This window comes from Centroberyx affinis, unplaced genomic scaffold (assembly GCF_046629955.1).
Source record: "Centroberyx affinis isolate AG114_WGS23_722 - 3 ecotype Tasmania unplaced genomic scaffold, CSIRO-AGI_Caff_v1 ptg001561l_1, whole genome shotgun sequence".
In the NCBI taxonomy this organism is placed as follows: domain Eukaryota; kingdom Metazoa; phylum Chordata; class Actinopteri; order Beryciformes; family Berycidae; genus Centroberyx; species Centroberyx affinis.
In genome coordinates, this window is record NW_027280012.1 from 127829 (window position 1) to 142764 (window position 14936).

General features: G+C 44.7%; 1 protein-coding gene across 1 annotated transcript in view; it reads left to right on the forward strand.

Moving 5' to 3' along the window:
* Window positions 1-14592, forward strand: part of grin2aa (glutamate receptor, ionotropic, N-methyl D-aspartate 2A, a) — a gene marked incomplete at its 5' end in the record, with an annotated part of 68813 nt that extends 54221 nt beyond the window's left edge. Inside the window, 4 exons of the mRNA XM_071527656.1 lie at window positions 2133-2222; window positions 4806-4903; window positions 9904-10142; window positions 12628-14592. Coding sequence (XP_071383757.1) covers window positions 2133-2222; window positions 4806-4903; window positions 9904-10142; window positions 12628-14592 — 2392 coding nt within the window. The remainder of the gene's footprint in view (window positions 1-2132; window positions 2223-4805; window positions 4904-9903; window positions 10143-12627) is intronic.
* Window positions 14593-14936: the final 344 nt, after the last annotated feature.

The following is a 14936-nucleotide window of genomic DNA, read 5'->3' on the forward strand; positions in this document are numbered from 1 at the left end:
TGGTATTAGCAGATGAGCGCTGCAGCAGGGTTCGGGCTGTTTTGGGGCTCGATGGCTGGATTAGCTCTGATCGCACCTAATGCTGACGGGGCTTTACATGCAAAATCTGTTCCAGGAACAGGAAACCAAAAACGGCGGATCGGGTCTTTAATGATAGGGAGCATTAACGGAATTGTTTACATTTTAATCTGGGGACCGGCACAAGAATCAAATCTATGCATGGAGGTCTTTAATAATACTGAGTTTTGCTGATTTGATTAATTGGTAACACTTTACAATAAGGGTACACTAAGTTAAGGGTTAGTTAATGCTTAATAAGAATACACTAACCCTTACTTAACAGTTAACTAATGTGTAATTTACTAATGGTGTTCATGTTAACTAAGGCATTAATTTATACATTATTTAATAGTTTATAAAGATGACTATTAAATAATGTATAAATTAATACCTTAGTGAACATGAACACCATTAGTAAATGATTACCAGACACATTAGTTAACTGCTAATTAAGGGTTAGTCAATGTATTAAGCATTAACTAACCCTTAATTATTGTACCCTTATTGTTAACGATTAATTTCAGTGTCAAATCACGCAAAATACCAGCGAACTTTATAAGTGCAAATTGTTACACAGAGATGAAACAAAATGAAAATGTGAGTTTTCAACTGTTATGTTTATTTTTGATTATCAACGATGCCAGCAGGATTTAAAACCCCAAACCCAAATCTGTGTTGAAGCCTAATGGTTGGACTGGCCATCTGCTATTGGCTGGTGATGTCACCTTCTATAGAGTACAAGGGGGACCAGCCAATAGTAGATGGCCAGTTCAGCACCCTACTTTTCACCATTAGGTTTCGAGCTTCACCACAGATTTGGGTTTGGGGTTTAAACGGCCAAGTAAAAATGTAAAAATCGAAATTTTTTAAAACCCTTAAAAAACTCCTTATGTCAGTAACTTTACAAAATTTGCACCAGGACATAAACAAAAACATTTCATACTTAGAGTTATTTCAGGTTGGGGATTTGTAATTCTACTAAAAGGTCATCCTGTTCGGGGCGCGGCAGTTCGACTGAAAGGTCGTCCTGCAGGGGAAAAGACAATAATTGCAGTCCTACTGAAAAGTTCTCCCGAAGGAGTAAAGATGAGACTCATAGACCTACTAAGTCGTCGTTTTGTCGGGGTAAAGACGAGATTCTGAGTCCAACTGAAGAGTCGTCCTAGCGGGGCAAGGATGGGATTTGTAACGGCGAGAAAATCTGTGCCGCTACATTTCATTCCCCCTAATGAAGGTAAGACAGATCAATGACGGCTGAATCCCTCTCTAAGCCCCCCCCCCCCGGAGCTACAGTATGTCTGGCCCCGGCGTCTACAAACACACACACACACACACACATACATGCTCACACACACTCTCGCATCGTCCCGACATGTTTAGACCCACAGCCCCGCGCGTGGAGGGAGCCAGCGCTGGGTTAAGCTAATTACACAGCTAAACTATCGGCTGTGAGCCTCCGTTAGAGGGCTGGATCTGACATTCAGTAAATGCCAGCCAGTCACTGCACTATTAGCAGGGGCCCCTCTCTCTGTGTGTGTGTGTGTGTGTGTGCGAGAGAGAGAGAGAGAGAGAGAGAGAGAGCGAGAGAGCAGCGGTCAGTGACAGCATCAGTTACATTGGGAAATGTCAGTCCGAGTCTGGGATCTTTAATGTTTTCCACCGTTTCTCCGTCTGTGTGTTTGTGTGTGTGTGTGTGTGTGTGTGTGTGAGAGATCGGTGCCTCCCAGGTCCTATCACCGGCGAAGCGTGCCCCGTATTGAACCTCCCCCCCCCCATGTCCTCTGTGTGTTCGGTCACGCTCGGGATCGCACTCCCCATTGAAGATGATTTAACACTTTTGGAATTGATCCGCAAACAACAATAAGAGTCTCTTCTGCTTTCTGTCTCCTTCTCTGCGTTTCGTACTCACTCTCTCTCTCTCTCTCTCTCTCTCTCTCTCCCAAAAAAAAATGATGTCTCTAAACCTCTCTGTCACCATCCTCTCTCTCTCAATCTCTCTCTCTCTCTCTCTGTCTGTCTGTCTTCCCTCGCCCCTTCTTTCTTTCCCCCCCCCCCCCTCCTCCCCGTTGCAGCAAACTGGACGCCTTCATCTATGACGCTGCTGTGTTGAATTACATGGCCGGCAGAGACGAGGGATGTAAGCTGGTGACCATTGGCAGCGGGTAACTAAAAAGCTGTTATCTTTTCAACACACACACACACACACACACACACACTTTTCTTGATGTGGACTGGCTTTGGCTCGAGGGTGCGATCACACCTACGGTTTGTTCTCTTCGGTCCCGACCAGATTGGAAAAGTTTACTTTGTTTTGCGTTTTTTTTTTTTTTTTTTTTGGATTTTGGTTCGTTTAAGTTCACGCTGCCCAGTTACAGACAGACTCACAGAACAGTAGTCTTTATTTTATTTATTATGGGCAAAAACGAACGCGTTTCAGCTAGAAGCTATCATCAGTGTAATCAAAACAGCCGAAATGTCAATTTATATAGACAGATGAGGTTCAAACACCAAGCAGAAGAGAGAATACATAATTGCATAATAGGATCCATCTGTGAATGACCCGCCCAGATACAGCCTCTCCTAATGAAGGAGGTGTGACCACAGTAATCAGAAAAAACAATGACTGGTGTCAGAAGCTGAAAAGTAATGAATATATAAAACTGAATGCCCAAGACTGGAAACATATAGCAAGAGACTATATAAAAAGAGCTATACAAACCAGATTAATAAATGAAGATGCACATAAATAAAAAAAAACTATTACCGACTAATGAATACTTTATGTCAGTGGTTCTCAACCTTTTTCATATCAAGGACCCCTAATTTAGTCCACATTAGGGCCACAGACCTCCATTTGATGAGATTTTGTCTCTCGGACCCAAATCTGAGAATATTTTTTATTGTCAGATCTGATTTTGTATAGAATTCCATGACTATCTGTACTGTAGGTAGAGAGATAACAGTGAAACTATGATCAAAATAGTCATGCTAAAATGACAAAATAATGAAGTTTAACTCAAGGACCCCTGGTGGCCCCCAGACCCCACATTGAGAACCACTGCTCTGTGTAAATAGAGGGCTCAAACTACTCAGTTAATAGAAAAAACTCTGAAACAACTCTGAAACAGGATATGTCTATAATGGGGACACATAGACTGTAAAAAGAAATAAATTAAGAGCTATATGACCCTGTTAGCCCAAATAGTTTGAATTTTTCAAGAGAGCATCAAAAACATTATAAAGAAATAACCTTTATACTGTATGTACATACATTCACATTGAATATGGCCTCGATAGAGGAAAAATAGTAATCCACAAAATACATATAAAGAATCCAAACATAGCAAGGACAAATAGTATGTCAAATTTTAATTAAGAGCTATATGCCCCCGTTAAATAGTTTGAACCCTTTCAAGAGCATATGGAAAAAAATGTCAAGACAAAAATACATACAAAATATAGTAAGGATAAATAGCATGTAAAAGGAAACTAATTGAAAGCTATATGACCCTGTCAACTAGCATGAATCCTTTCAAGAGAGCACAGTAAAATATCGTAAGGGAGTCAGAACAAAACAAATAAGATTCAGGTGAAAACCCTGTATCTCCAAAAATGTCAACTTTTCAGAAAAACAGCCTTGTTTCTGCTTGATCACAGTGCATTTTCGACTTTATCCTGTGGATTCTGTTTTGCTTTCAAAAGCCCAAGAGGTCGGGGAATTTTCTCAACCCCCTGAGGAGCATGTAATCGTTCAGCTGAAGTGGTTTTCAGGGGACAACAGCGATGATGGACTTGTCTGTGATTCCTTGTCCTTGGCTGTAATTTGCCTTCCCTAGTGTTCATACTAGCTAAGAACACATGAAGAAGTAGCTCAATATGAGCATCAGCTGAGATTGTGTTTTGTTAACTGCTGGCTATCAGATGTCAACATCCGCCTCCTTATACCCATAAACCCTTGCATTTTGGGACTGTGTTTGTGGTTTTTTTTTGCCACTGCAACACTAATGCTGGATAGATGGGAGACCGTCGTGTTATAGGACAGTGATTCTCAACCTTTTTCATATCAAGGACCCCTAATTTAGTCCACATTAGAGCCACGGACCCCCATTTGATGAGTTTTGTCTCTAAAACCCAAATCTGAGAATATTTTTATTGTCAGATATGTTGATTTTGCCCAGAACTCCATGACTATCTGTATTGTAGGAAGAGAGATAACAGAGAAACTATGATCAAAACAGTCATTCTTCTACATTCTCTAATGGTGTTCACTTCTTGTAAATGAAATAATGGTGAAGTTTAACAATTCATCAATTTGCTGGGGACCCCCTGGAACCCCCTCAAGGACCCCTGGTGGTCCCCGGACCCCACGTTGAGAACCACTGTTATAGGAGACTTGTATGATTGTTACCACTGTATGAAGAAAGAAAGATTATTTAAGGCCAGGGACCTGGATCACTTGTTTTCAGGCTCAAACAGAACATTTTAACATTTCTACAATTTGTTTTGACAATTTTGGCTGAACCTCTGTGACTTCTGCAGTTTCTTTTATCATTTTTTTTTCCCATTTTCGTGTTTTCTTTGTGTGCGTGTTTGACATTTATGCACATTATGATGCGTGGGGTTTCTGTTTAAAGAGATTTTTTTTTCGCTGAAATAAAGCTTAAAACGTATGTGTGTGTGTACATGCCATGTGTGTGTGTGTGTGTGCTTCGTGCGCCCGTGTGTGTGTGTGTGTGTGTGTGCAGGTACATCTTTGCTACCACTGGCTATGGCATTGCTCTACAGAAAGGCTCCTACTGGAAACGACAGGTGGACCTCGCTATCCTGGCCATCATTGGTGACGGTGAGGAACACACACACACACACACACACACACACACACACACACACACACATACATATACATACACAGTGTTCTCATATACCAATTCATAGTGTGAGATGCTAACCACAAAGTCAAAAGATTATGCTGTTTCTTGCTAGCATTGTAATTTATCCACCCACACTCACACTCACACACACCCACACACACCCACACACACACACACACGTCTGTCCTGCCTTGTCTGCTGACAGCACAAAGGGAACGCAGTGAAGTATAAATAGTCCTTTGATGTTATTCTGGACACAAAAGGCTGCTCTAAACACAGGGCACAGTGTGTAAGTTATTCTAATATATTCCTCTCCGCAGCCCCAGATCTCTGTGTGTTTTTTGCGTGTGTGTGTGTGTGTGTGTATGCATGCACGCATTCCTCTATCTGAGTCACAACATTCCCTTATTACAGTAGCCTCTGAGGTTCTTGCATAAACAATTTCCTAGTGCAAAACAGAGAGAAAGGAAGAGAGAGAGAGAGCTTTTAGTGACTGAGTCATTTACATTTTACATCGAAAGCATTTTGCTGATGCCTGCATTCGGAGCCACTCACATTAAGTGCATTGAAGTTGATTAAATGAACATCGGTGTCACAATAATCCTCTCTCATTGAGTCTTATCAGGGCTACAGAGCATGTAAGGCCAATCACACTCCATCATATTTCATGGTTGGACAATTTTGACAAAAAATCATAATCTGTGTTATTTTCCCTCTTTGTCTTATTCTTCTTCTTCCTATTATTATTCTCGTCAAATCTTTTGTTAGTTATAGATTTTAAAGCAGAGACATTAATTGCGGGCTTCAGCTGTTAATTTTCATTGCGGAGGCTACTTCAGACGGAAATCTATATTACCATCCCACCCTGTTACCCACATCAATCTTGTTTCCAATCACCGCTGAAGGCCATAATAGTCCATATTCATTCCCTACAAAAAAAAACAGTTGGGCGGGGAGGGATGGAGTAGGAAAGGAATAGAGGAAGGAGGATGGAGAGAATGGAGGGTCAGAGAAAGCGATGAGAGAGAAACAGAAAGAGAGAGGGAGAGCGTATCTGACAGAAGGAGAGAGAGAGAGAGAGGAGACGGAGACGGAGGGAGAAAGTGATGAGAGAGACAGAAAAAAGACAAAGACGGAGCGCGCGTGCGGCGAACAGAGAGGCGAGGTGAAAGGGAGAAGGGAGGAGAAAGGGATGAGGGGAAGACAGAGGGAAAGAGGGTATGTCAGGAAGAAAGAGAGAGAGAGAGAGAGGAACTGAGAGGAGGGCAGGTTCTTGATAGATGACAGTGACTCGGTGTCTTGGCAGATGCTACTTGATCAGACAGACACGGTGTGGGTGGAGAGCATATGGCTTTCACCGACAGAGAAAGGAGAGAGAGAGAGACAGAAGATGGGGGGTAGTGGAGGAAGGTGAAGAGCTGACAGACAGACAGCCTGACAAAACAGACTAACGGACTGGCCTGAAGCATATGGCCGGCATAGATATGGCTGAGCCAGCTGCTTGCAGGGAACACTCTTTCTCTGTGGGTTCTAAATGAACATTTACAGTACAGTCTGTGCATTTAAAGTGCTAATCCATGTCATTGTCATGTAAATACATGTCCGTTTTGCTACTCAATCATGATTCAGTATATAACCAATTCATGAAAGTTGTTACATTTACTGTCCTAAATACCCAGAATTCTCTGGTGCGCAGGAAGTGATGGTTTGTTTGGAATAAGCAGAAGAAGAACTCAGCAGTTAAAAGAGCGGTACCTACAGAAATTCAAACTTTCATCAAGTGAAAATCCAAGGAAAAGATGCCACGGTACCAGCCACAGTGTTTGATTGACAGGTGATCTCTGGAAAGTGTTTGATTGACAGGTGATCTCTGGAAAGTGCAAAACCACAGAAAGGAATACTTAGCACCAAAGACAAAGCTGAAATAAAAAATCAGCAAAGTAGCAGGTGGCTTTGATGCGTAATCAATGTTAATGAGATAATGATTGCGTGCAGCAGTTTTAGCAATTGCTACATGCAATTTGAGGTAGTTGCTGTTTAGTATGGCAATCTCTTTTCTAATCGTGTGAATACTAAATATGAGCTTCAGGCAGCATAATCCTAATTGAATATATTAATTTTAGAGCAGCAACAACAACCCAAATTCATAAAAAGCTAGCTAGTGTTAGCTAACTAGCAAACAATTTCATCTCCCATTAGATGTCCCATACTGGAGTCATTCCTATGTTCCCAGGGTCCTATGTTCCCATGGTCCTATGTTACCAGGGTCCAATGTTTCCCAGCTCTATATATGTGCTCTCCCAGGGTCCTATGTTACCAGGGTCCTATGTTCCCCAGCTCTATATAGCACATAATGGGAACCTGAAAAAGATGTTCCCCAGCTCTGTATTCGCTTAATATGGTTAGTTAGGGTTAGGGTTATACATAGGACCCTGGGAACATAGGACCCTGGGAGAGCATGTAGAACTGGGGAACATAGGACCCTGCGAGAGCATGTAGAACTGGGGAACATATGACCCTGGGAGAGCATGTAGAACTGGGGAACGTAGGACCTTGGGAACATAGATACGCTCCCCTCATACTATCCATAGTAACTCACTCTGTCCAGTGATCCAACTAGACGTACATTCTGCTTCATCCTCAGTCAAGGAAGCACATCCTCATACAACCTCAGAACGTAGCAAGATTGTGATTAGTGATGCTAGTTGTCCTGGCCCCTGCGTAGCAAGACAGTGATCCATGATGGTACCCATAGAGCCAGTGTAGCAAGACAGTGAAGCGAGCTTGTGCTCCGTAATGCTCATCATCCTAGCGCCAGTGTAGCAACATAGTGATCCACGACAGTAGCCATAGAGCCGGCGTAGCAAGATAGTGTCCTGTCACCCCTGGACGTCATCCAGCCAGGATCAGGAGCGATTAGAGCTCAGGCATTTCGTTCCGCACGCTGAAAAAGACCAAGCAACTCAGGGATTACCACCTTGAAACTTAATTCCCTTATCCTGAACGTTTTACAGTGAGGGAGCAGGTAGGGGGGTCAGTGTCTGCTGGCTGCTGCAGAGATCAAACGTTTGACCTTCTAGTTCAAGGATGGTCTCCGTGAGCACAAGGCCACCCTGCCTCCCCAACAGCATTTACAGCTCAAGTGCACATGTATTGCTATCTGTTCCGTATAATCCCAAGCTCACAACCTTTTATCATAGACAGAGGTCCCACCATTTCCATTGTTCCTCCACGATTGAACCTATAATGTACGACTTAACTAGAAAGAGACCTTTTACCTTGGGATTTGACTTAGATCTCATGACTTGAGGTTGACTTTGTCCTAATTCTGCTCTAAGTGTTACTAATGAAGTGTTAGTAGTGTTAGTGGCACTAATCATGTGAAGTACTTTCCAATCCCAAAAGTTCAAAAATCTGGTTATAACATTGTGATAAGTTGTAAGATTCCCAAAGTGGACAATGGACGCGTTCGTCCCAGCCCACATTTTTCCACTTTGTTCAGGTTTTCTAAAGTGTTTCATTTTGGAAACTTTTGATTTATGCAAGTTTAATGTGAATTGAGAGTCATTATCAATATGAGTCACTATCACCAGATTAGTATATTCTCTCAGAGACACGTTCGGAAGTGTTTTCCTGCACTGTTTGTGCAGGAAACATAACCTGATAGAAAAGCTTTGCTTCCACGCACCCACAGCTTAGACCCTTCAATGGTTTCTCTGGTCCTAGATGGTTCAAACTGAAACATTTTTACAGCCCCTGGAAGCGTGGATGACACTTGTAGAAACTTGTGTTCCAGCGTTCCAGCTGACTGGTCACCAGACTATTCCTTGAGCCCTCTGACTGCTGAAAAGAGAGCAAAATTTGAATTTCCCCCTCGGGGACAGAGCAGCGGTGCAAGCAGCGGCAGATCCGCACGGCTTTTCCCTTGAATGCACTCTAATTCTAAGGTACAGAAAACAGCCCGTCAATATCTTAGGATGCCATTCTCTTTTAATTCTCTTCATAAAAAGGTTGTACAGCGGACACATGTATCAGTCTATTTGTGAATCTGTCAGGAGACGAACGCTCCACAGTCGTCCTAAAGGGTTAATGATGTCTAAGTGTGTCTGCAACCCCCAAGACATCCTGCTGAACACCACCATGATATTTGTCTTTCCCCACCAGCAGCCTTAGTTATCCAGCCCTGAATGACACAGATTGGATTAGCCACACGCCAAATGTCACAGAGGAAAAGGGAGGGAGGGGAAATGGAGGGAAGGGAATAGAGAGGGAGGACCGAGAAAAAGATAGGGTCTTTCTTTGTTGCTGTGTTTCCTTTCTTTCATTAACACCAAAGAAACAATCTCTTGGCCCTATCAGGCAAGATGGAGGAACTGGAAGCCCAGTGGCTGGTGGGTATATGCCACAGCAAAAAGACATTTACTGTAAACATCCAAACACTTAACAATTAAACAACCCTGACACTGAACAACCAAAGTGTTTATTCCTTCTTTTACCTCTCAGGTGAAATAGAAGCCCAATGGCTGATGGGTATCTACTATAAGCAAAATAAATGTATTAGGGCTTCGATTGTTTTGGATTTTTGTTGGGTTTTTTGAACACAGATACTGATATTTTTAGACTTAAGTTGCCAATAACAGATATTTTGTGCTGATATTCAATATCTTTTCTTTAAATTTCACCAAGTATATAGTGTTTCTCCCAGAATTGTATTGTATAGTGTAGCCTCTGAAACCATCATATGACAACTCTCCATTGAAACCTAGACTAATGAAACTGTGACATGACTGGCCGATATCCAATATTTAGTAAAAGGCCAGTACCAGCCTATTATATCGGCAAACTGATATATCAGTCTAACCGTAAAATGTAATAGTCCCATGCACAACCAAACCCTAAACACCACACCTAGCAACACTACTAGACATACAGCTACACATCTAGACTGCCTCTCCCTTCTTCTGCCCCTCAGGTGAAATGGAGGAACTGGAAGCCCAGTGGCTGACAGGAATCTGCCACAATGAGAAGAATGAGGTGATGTCCAGCCAGCTGGACGTGGACAACATGGCGGGGGTGTTCTACATGCTGGCCACAGCCATGGGCCTCTCCCTTATCACCTTCGTCTCCGAGCATCTCTTCTACTGGAGGCTCAGATACTGCTTCACCGGGGTCTGCACCGGCCAGCCTGGCCTCCTGTTCTCCATCAGCAGGGTAAGGACCATGTTTGTATACAGCATATATATGTGTGTGTGTGTGTGTGTGTATGCAGTGTGCAGGCTGGGGAGGATCGGGCCATGAGATATGCAAGGAATAACTTTTTGTTCAAATGAAAGAACAACCCATAAATAAACACACACTTTGGACCAGTAGTCTTGAATTTGGCACTAGTCAGAAAACACAAAAACAGGCCAGTGTGTGTGTGTGTGTGTGTGTGTGTGTGTGTGTGTGCATGCTGTGCAGGTTGGAGGTATATTGGAAATTTGTATGTGAGAGGGTGTGCAGGTGTGGTTGTTGCACAGTGGGGTGTATTGGGATTGTGTGTGAGTGTGTGTATGGGAGAGGGTCAGTGGTTAGTGTGTGTGTGTGTGTGTGTGTGTGTGCATTCAAGCAATTGCATGTGCATATATGTAGCCCTGGAATGTTTTTTTCTGTGTTAATGGTGGTCATGTTCAAGGCTATAGGGTGCAAGGACGTATCGGAACTGAATTTGGGGCTAATAGTGCTGCATTATCGGGCTGTTTTCAGCACAATAAGAGGACACACACACACACACACGTGCCGAGACAAAGACTAACACATAGCTACTGCTAAACTAAACAAAAGTCTGGGGCTGGACAGATTTAGGTTGTTCGGGAAGGGAAAGGAACAGAAAGAAACAAAAATGGTAAGGAGGGAGGGTTGCAGAGAGGAGGATGAGAAGGAAACAGTTGCGGAGAGAAAAGAGGCGGGGGGGGGGGGGGGGGGGTGCAGGGATCACGAGGCAGCCCTAAATATCGACAAAAATAGATCTTAATTTGCAACGTGTTTTTGGGTGAAATCACAGCACCCGCCCCTAAATCAATCTATTCTCTCTCTCATTCTGTTAAAAGGTCAGCGTTCTCCCTTGTTTCGTGTGAGAGCAGCAGACATGGACGTGCATTCTTAAAGGCACTGCAGTGTTTCTGCACTATTTTTTTTTTTTTCCGAGGCAGAGCGCGACTCGGGTTAGCAAAGTTAACGGGGAGGGGAGGGAGGGTGTGTGTGTGGGGGGGAGTGGGGGGGGCTGGCTTTCGGAGAAGATAGAGTGAGGTTCTTAAGAGAGATTTGTTATGTTAAACACATTCTCAAGGGTGATTTGGGCCACGAGACGGCCTTAATAGCATATGCTGTGCTGATAAGCTCCACAAAATGTGCGCTGAACCAAAAAGGGCTTATAATGTGTTGAAAGTGATAAATGCTGTTTAAGAATGTATTTGTGAACCAATGTTGGAAAAAAGGAGCTCAGTGAGGAGGAGAATTTTCTTTTGTTTTTCACAGATTTGATCTATGGAATACGAGCCGCAGCATAACATTTAGACATTAAGAGCCATTGGTAGCCACACTGGTTTGGATGCTACTCCATAAAGATACAATTGAGATACAGTTTGTTCAAGTTTTTTGTTGATTAAACCTTTCTCACTGCCACCTCCTCATAATGGAAACTGGCACTACTCCTGTTTACTGGTGCTCCTTTCTCAAAGAAACGGTTGCATGTCAGTGACCAGGCCACATGTATCGACTGCCAGACTACAACTCTTTCACACCTTAAATGATAGTCTCTCACCCCAGGAGTGCCTCTGAGAGAGATTTGGAGAGACAGTTTATATAACCATTTTCTTATATTTCTAGGTCATTTTTGACATTTGGCTTTTTTTTGGGGTCGGTTGAATGCTAAGATAGTACGAAGCATGTTTTGCAAAATATGCACTTTGACCAAAATACACTTGCAGATGTAAAATATATAGCTCTACTATAAAGTTGATGGAGCTGCAAATGAGCCTTGTTTCATTGCATTGCATCATATTTCCACTACGTGTCCCGCTGAGAAATTGTCCACTGGTCCTGTTTTAGGTGACGGACATGGGGTGGGGTTGATAGATCTTGTGTTGCTCTTACAGCTCCATCATATTAATAGTTTCCAGTACAGTCTTATTTGAGCGTATGCTGAAAAAAGAAGCCGCGTCAAAAACAAACATGTGTCTGGTGAAAATGAAAGAAAACTTAATGTACCGCTGAGTTAAATTTGTATTTGATATTCTAATTAATAAAGATGGTAATAAACGTCTGAGTTGGTTCAATTTAGAATGATTTGCTGAGTCACTAGTAATTCAATACATTCCAGTAAAACATTATTAGTTTAAAGTACAGAGCACAGATCTGCCTGGGCAGAGCTGTTTGAGATAAGTAATCATTATTGTTTTTGTCTCTCTCTATTTCTCTCTCCATTCCTCCTCATATTCGATTTTCCCTTCTCTCAATCCATTTTCTCTCTTCCCCTCCCTCTTGCACATTTTCTGCCTCCATCTTTCCTCCTTTTCTTCTCCTTTTACCCTCTACCGCTTCTGTTCTCTTTGCAATGTTTCTCCTTTCACCCTCTTTTTCTTCCCTTCCCCCTTTCGCATACTCTTCTCTCTATCCCTCCACCATTCCGCCCGTTCATCCGTCTGTCTCTATGCAGGGAATCTGGAGTTGCATTCATGGCGTCCACATCGACATGAAGAAGAAGACGGATCTGGACTTTAGCCCCCAGGCCAACATGCTCAAGCTCATTAAGTCGGCCAAACAGATGACCAACATGTCCAACCTGGGCGGCTCCCGCATGAACTCACCCAAACGTGAGTTCATGCATTCGGCTGGCCCCATGATTATGGATATGATGGCAGAGAAGGGCAACTTCATCTACGCCGACAACCGAAGCTATGCGCCCAAAGATATGATCTACGGGGACAGTGGAGACCTGCAGTCGTATCTGACCAACCGCCACAAAGACCACCTCAACAACTACATCTTCCAGGGGGGCCAGCATCCTCTGACCCTCAACGACGCCAACCCCAACACCGTGGAGGTGGCGGTGAGCGCCGACGCCGCCCAGACCAACGCCAAGCCGCCCCGGACGCTGTGGAAGAAGTCGGTGGACACGCTCCGCTCGGGGCCACCTGGGGCCCCGCCGATGCCCGACATGCTGATGCCGGACCCGCGGATGTCGATGAAGACCCAGCGCTACCTCCCCGAGGACGCGGCCCACTCTGACATCTCCGACTGCTCCAGCAGGGCAGCCTCCTACAAAGACCCAGAAAACAACAAGCACCTGAAGCCCAAGGACAACTTAAAAAAAAGATCGGTGACGTCAAAATACCCCAGGGATTGCAGTGAGGTGGAGCTGTCCTACTTAAAGACTAAGCAGGTCACCGGCGGAACAAACCAACCCGGGAGAGGAGGAGGGGGGGAGAAAATCTACACCATCGACTCGGACCGGGAGCTGAGCCTGCACTCAGACCCCATCCACTACCGCGAGAGCCGGGGTCTGGCTGCAGACGATTTGGATTATCCCGAGATCTACTCCGACCACAACGACAACTATAGGAAGTGTGATCAACCAATCATTCACCTGAACTCCTCCCCTCTGCATCACACAGACTCAGATCTCCTACCAGACCCAACCTACTCCAAACACTATAGCCTGAAAGAGAAAAATCTCACCCTGTCACCGCACGAGTCCAACGACCGCTACAAACAGACGCATTGCCGTTCCTGCTTGTCCAAAATGACCTCCAGCTACCCAGGAGGCGGGGCATACACCCCCACCGCGGCTGCCGCAGCTTCTGCCACACGGTCCCCGTACAACCGGTGCGAAGCGTGCCTCCACACGGCCAACCTCTATGACATTAGCGAGGACCAGCTCCTCGCAGACGCCTTGGTCAATCCCAGCTTGCACCACCAACAGCAGCAGGAACCAGATGAGATGTTCGGGCTTTACTGGCCGCAGACGGACGGGCCACACGTCCAGAAGAGGAACCGCTTGAGGCTGAGCCGGCAGCACTCCTTTGACAACATCATGCTGGAGAAGCCCAAGGACGTAGACCTGGGCCGACCGGCGCGCAGCGTCAGCCTCAAGGAGAAGGACCGCTTCCTGGACTCGGCATCCGACTCGCCCTATGCCAACCTCTTCGGCATGCGCCCCTACTCCGGCAGATTGTTCGGCACCGGGTCCAAATCGATGCTGTTCAACCACAACCTGGAGGAGAGCAAGAGGAGCAAGTCCCTGTACCCGGACCACGGCTCGGACAACCCTTTCCTCAGCCACTCGCTGAGGGACGACGCCAGCAGCAGACTGGTCCACGGGCGCAGCTCCTCTGATATTTACAAACAGCTGGCGGTGGCCTCGTCTGCGGCAGCCCTCGGAGCGGCCCCCGTCAAAGCACGCAACGACGCGAACAATCTCCGCTCCTCCGTTAAATCCACCACTTCATACTGCTCACGGGACGGGCGGATAGCCAATGACATGTACAATACAGAGCATGTGATGCCTTATTCAGCCAATAAGACTAGCGCATACCCGGCCCCGCGTGGCGTCCTAAACTCAGCCCAGTTCAGCAATAGACGGGTGTATAAAAAAATCCCCAGTCTGGAGTCAGACGTTTAGTCGATATAAGAAATGATGTGTTTTTCTCCTTCTACTTACTCCTCTCTGGGTTTGTATTATAGTTTATCAACTATCTTATCCACTTAGGGATGCCATAGCCACACTACTTTTTTCTTCCTCTTCTCTTCGACATCGTAATCCAAACGAACTCGTACCCTCTTGGGTATGACCAGTACTACTACTACTCTCTTTGCAGATGATATCACCATTTCTGTCCATTCTCTCTCATGTATCAATGAGTTGGCTGCATGGCTGGCACTCTGCCATAAGGTTTCCTGGTGTAAAGGGGAGGGGAATTATTAACCCCCAAAGTCTAAAATGGGCAGGAAATGACATGGTCCCAT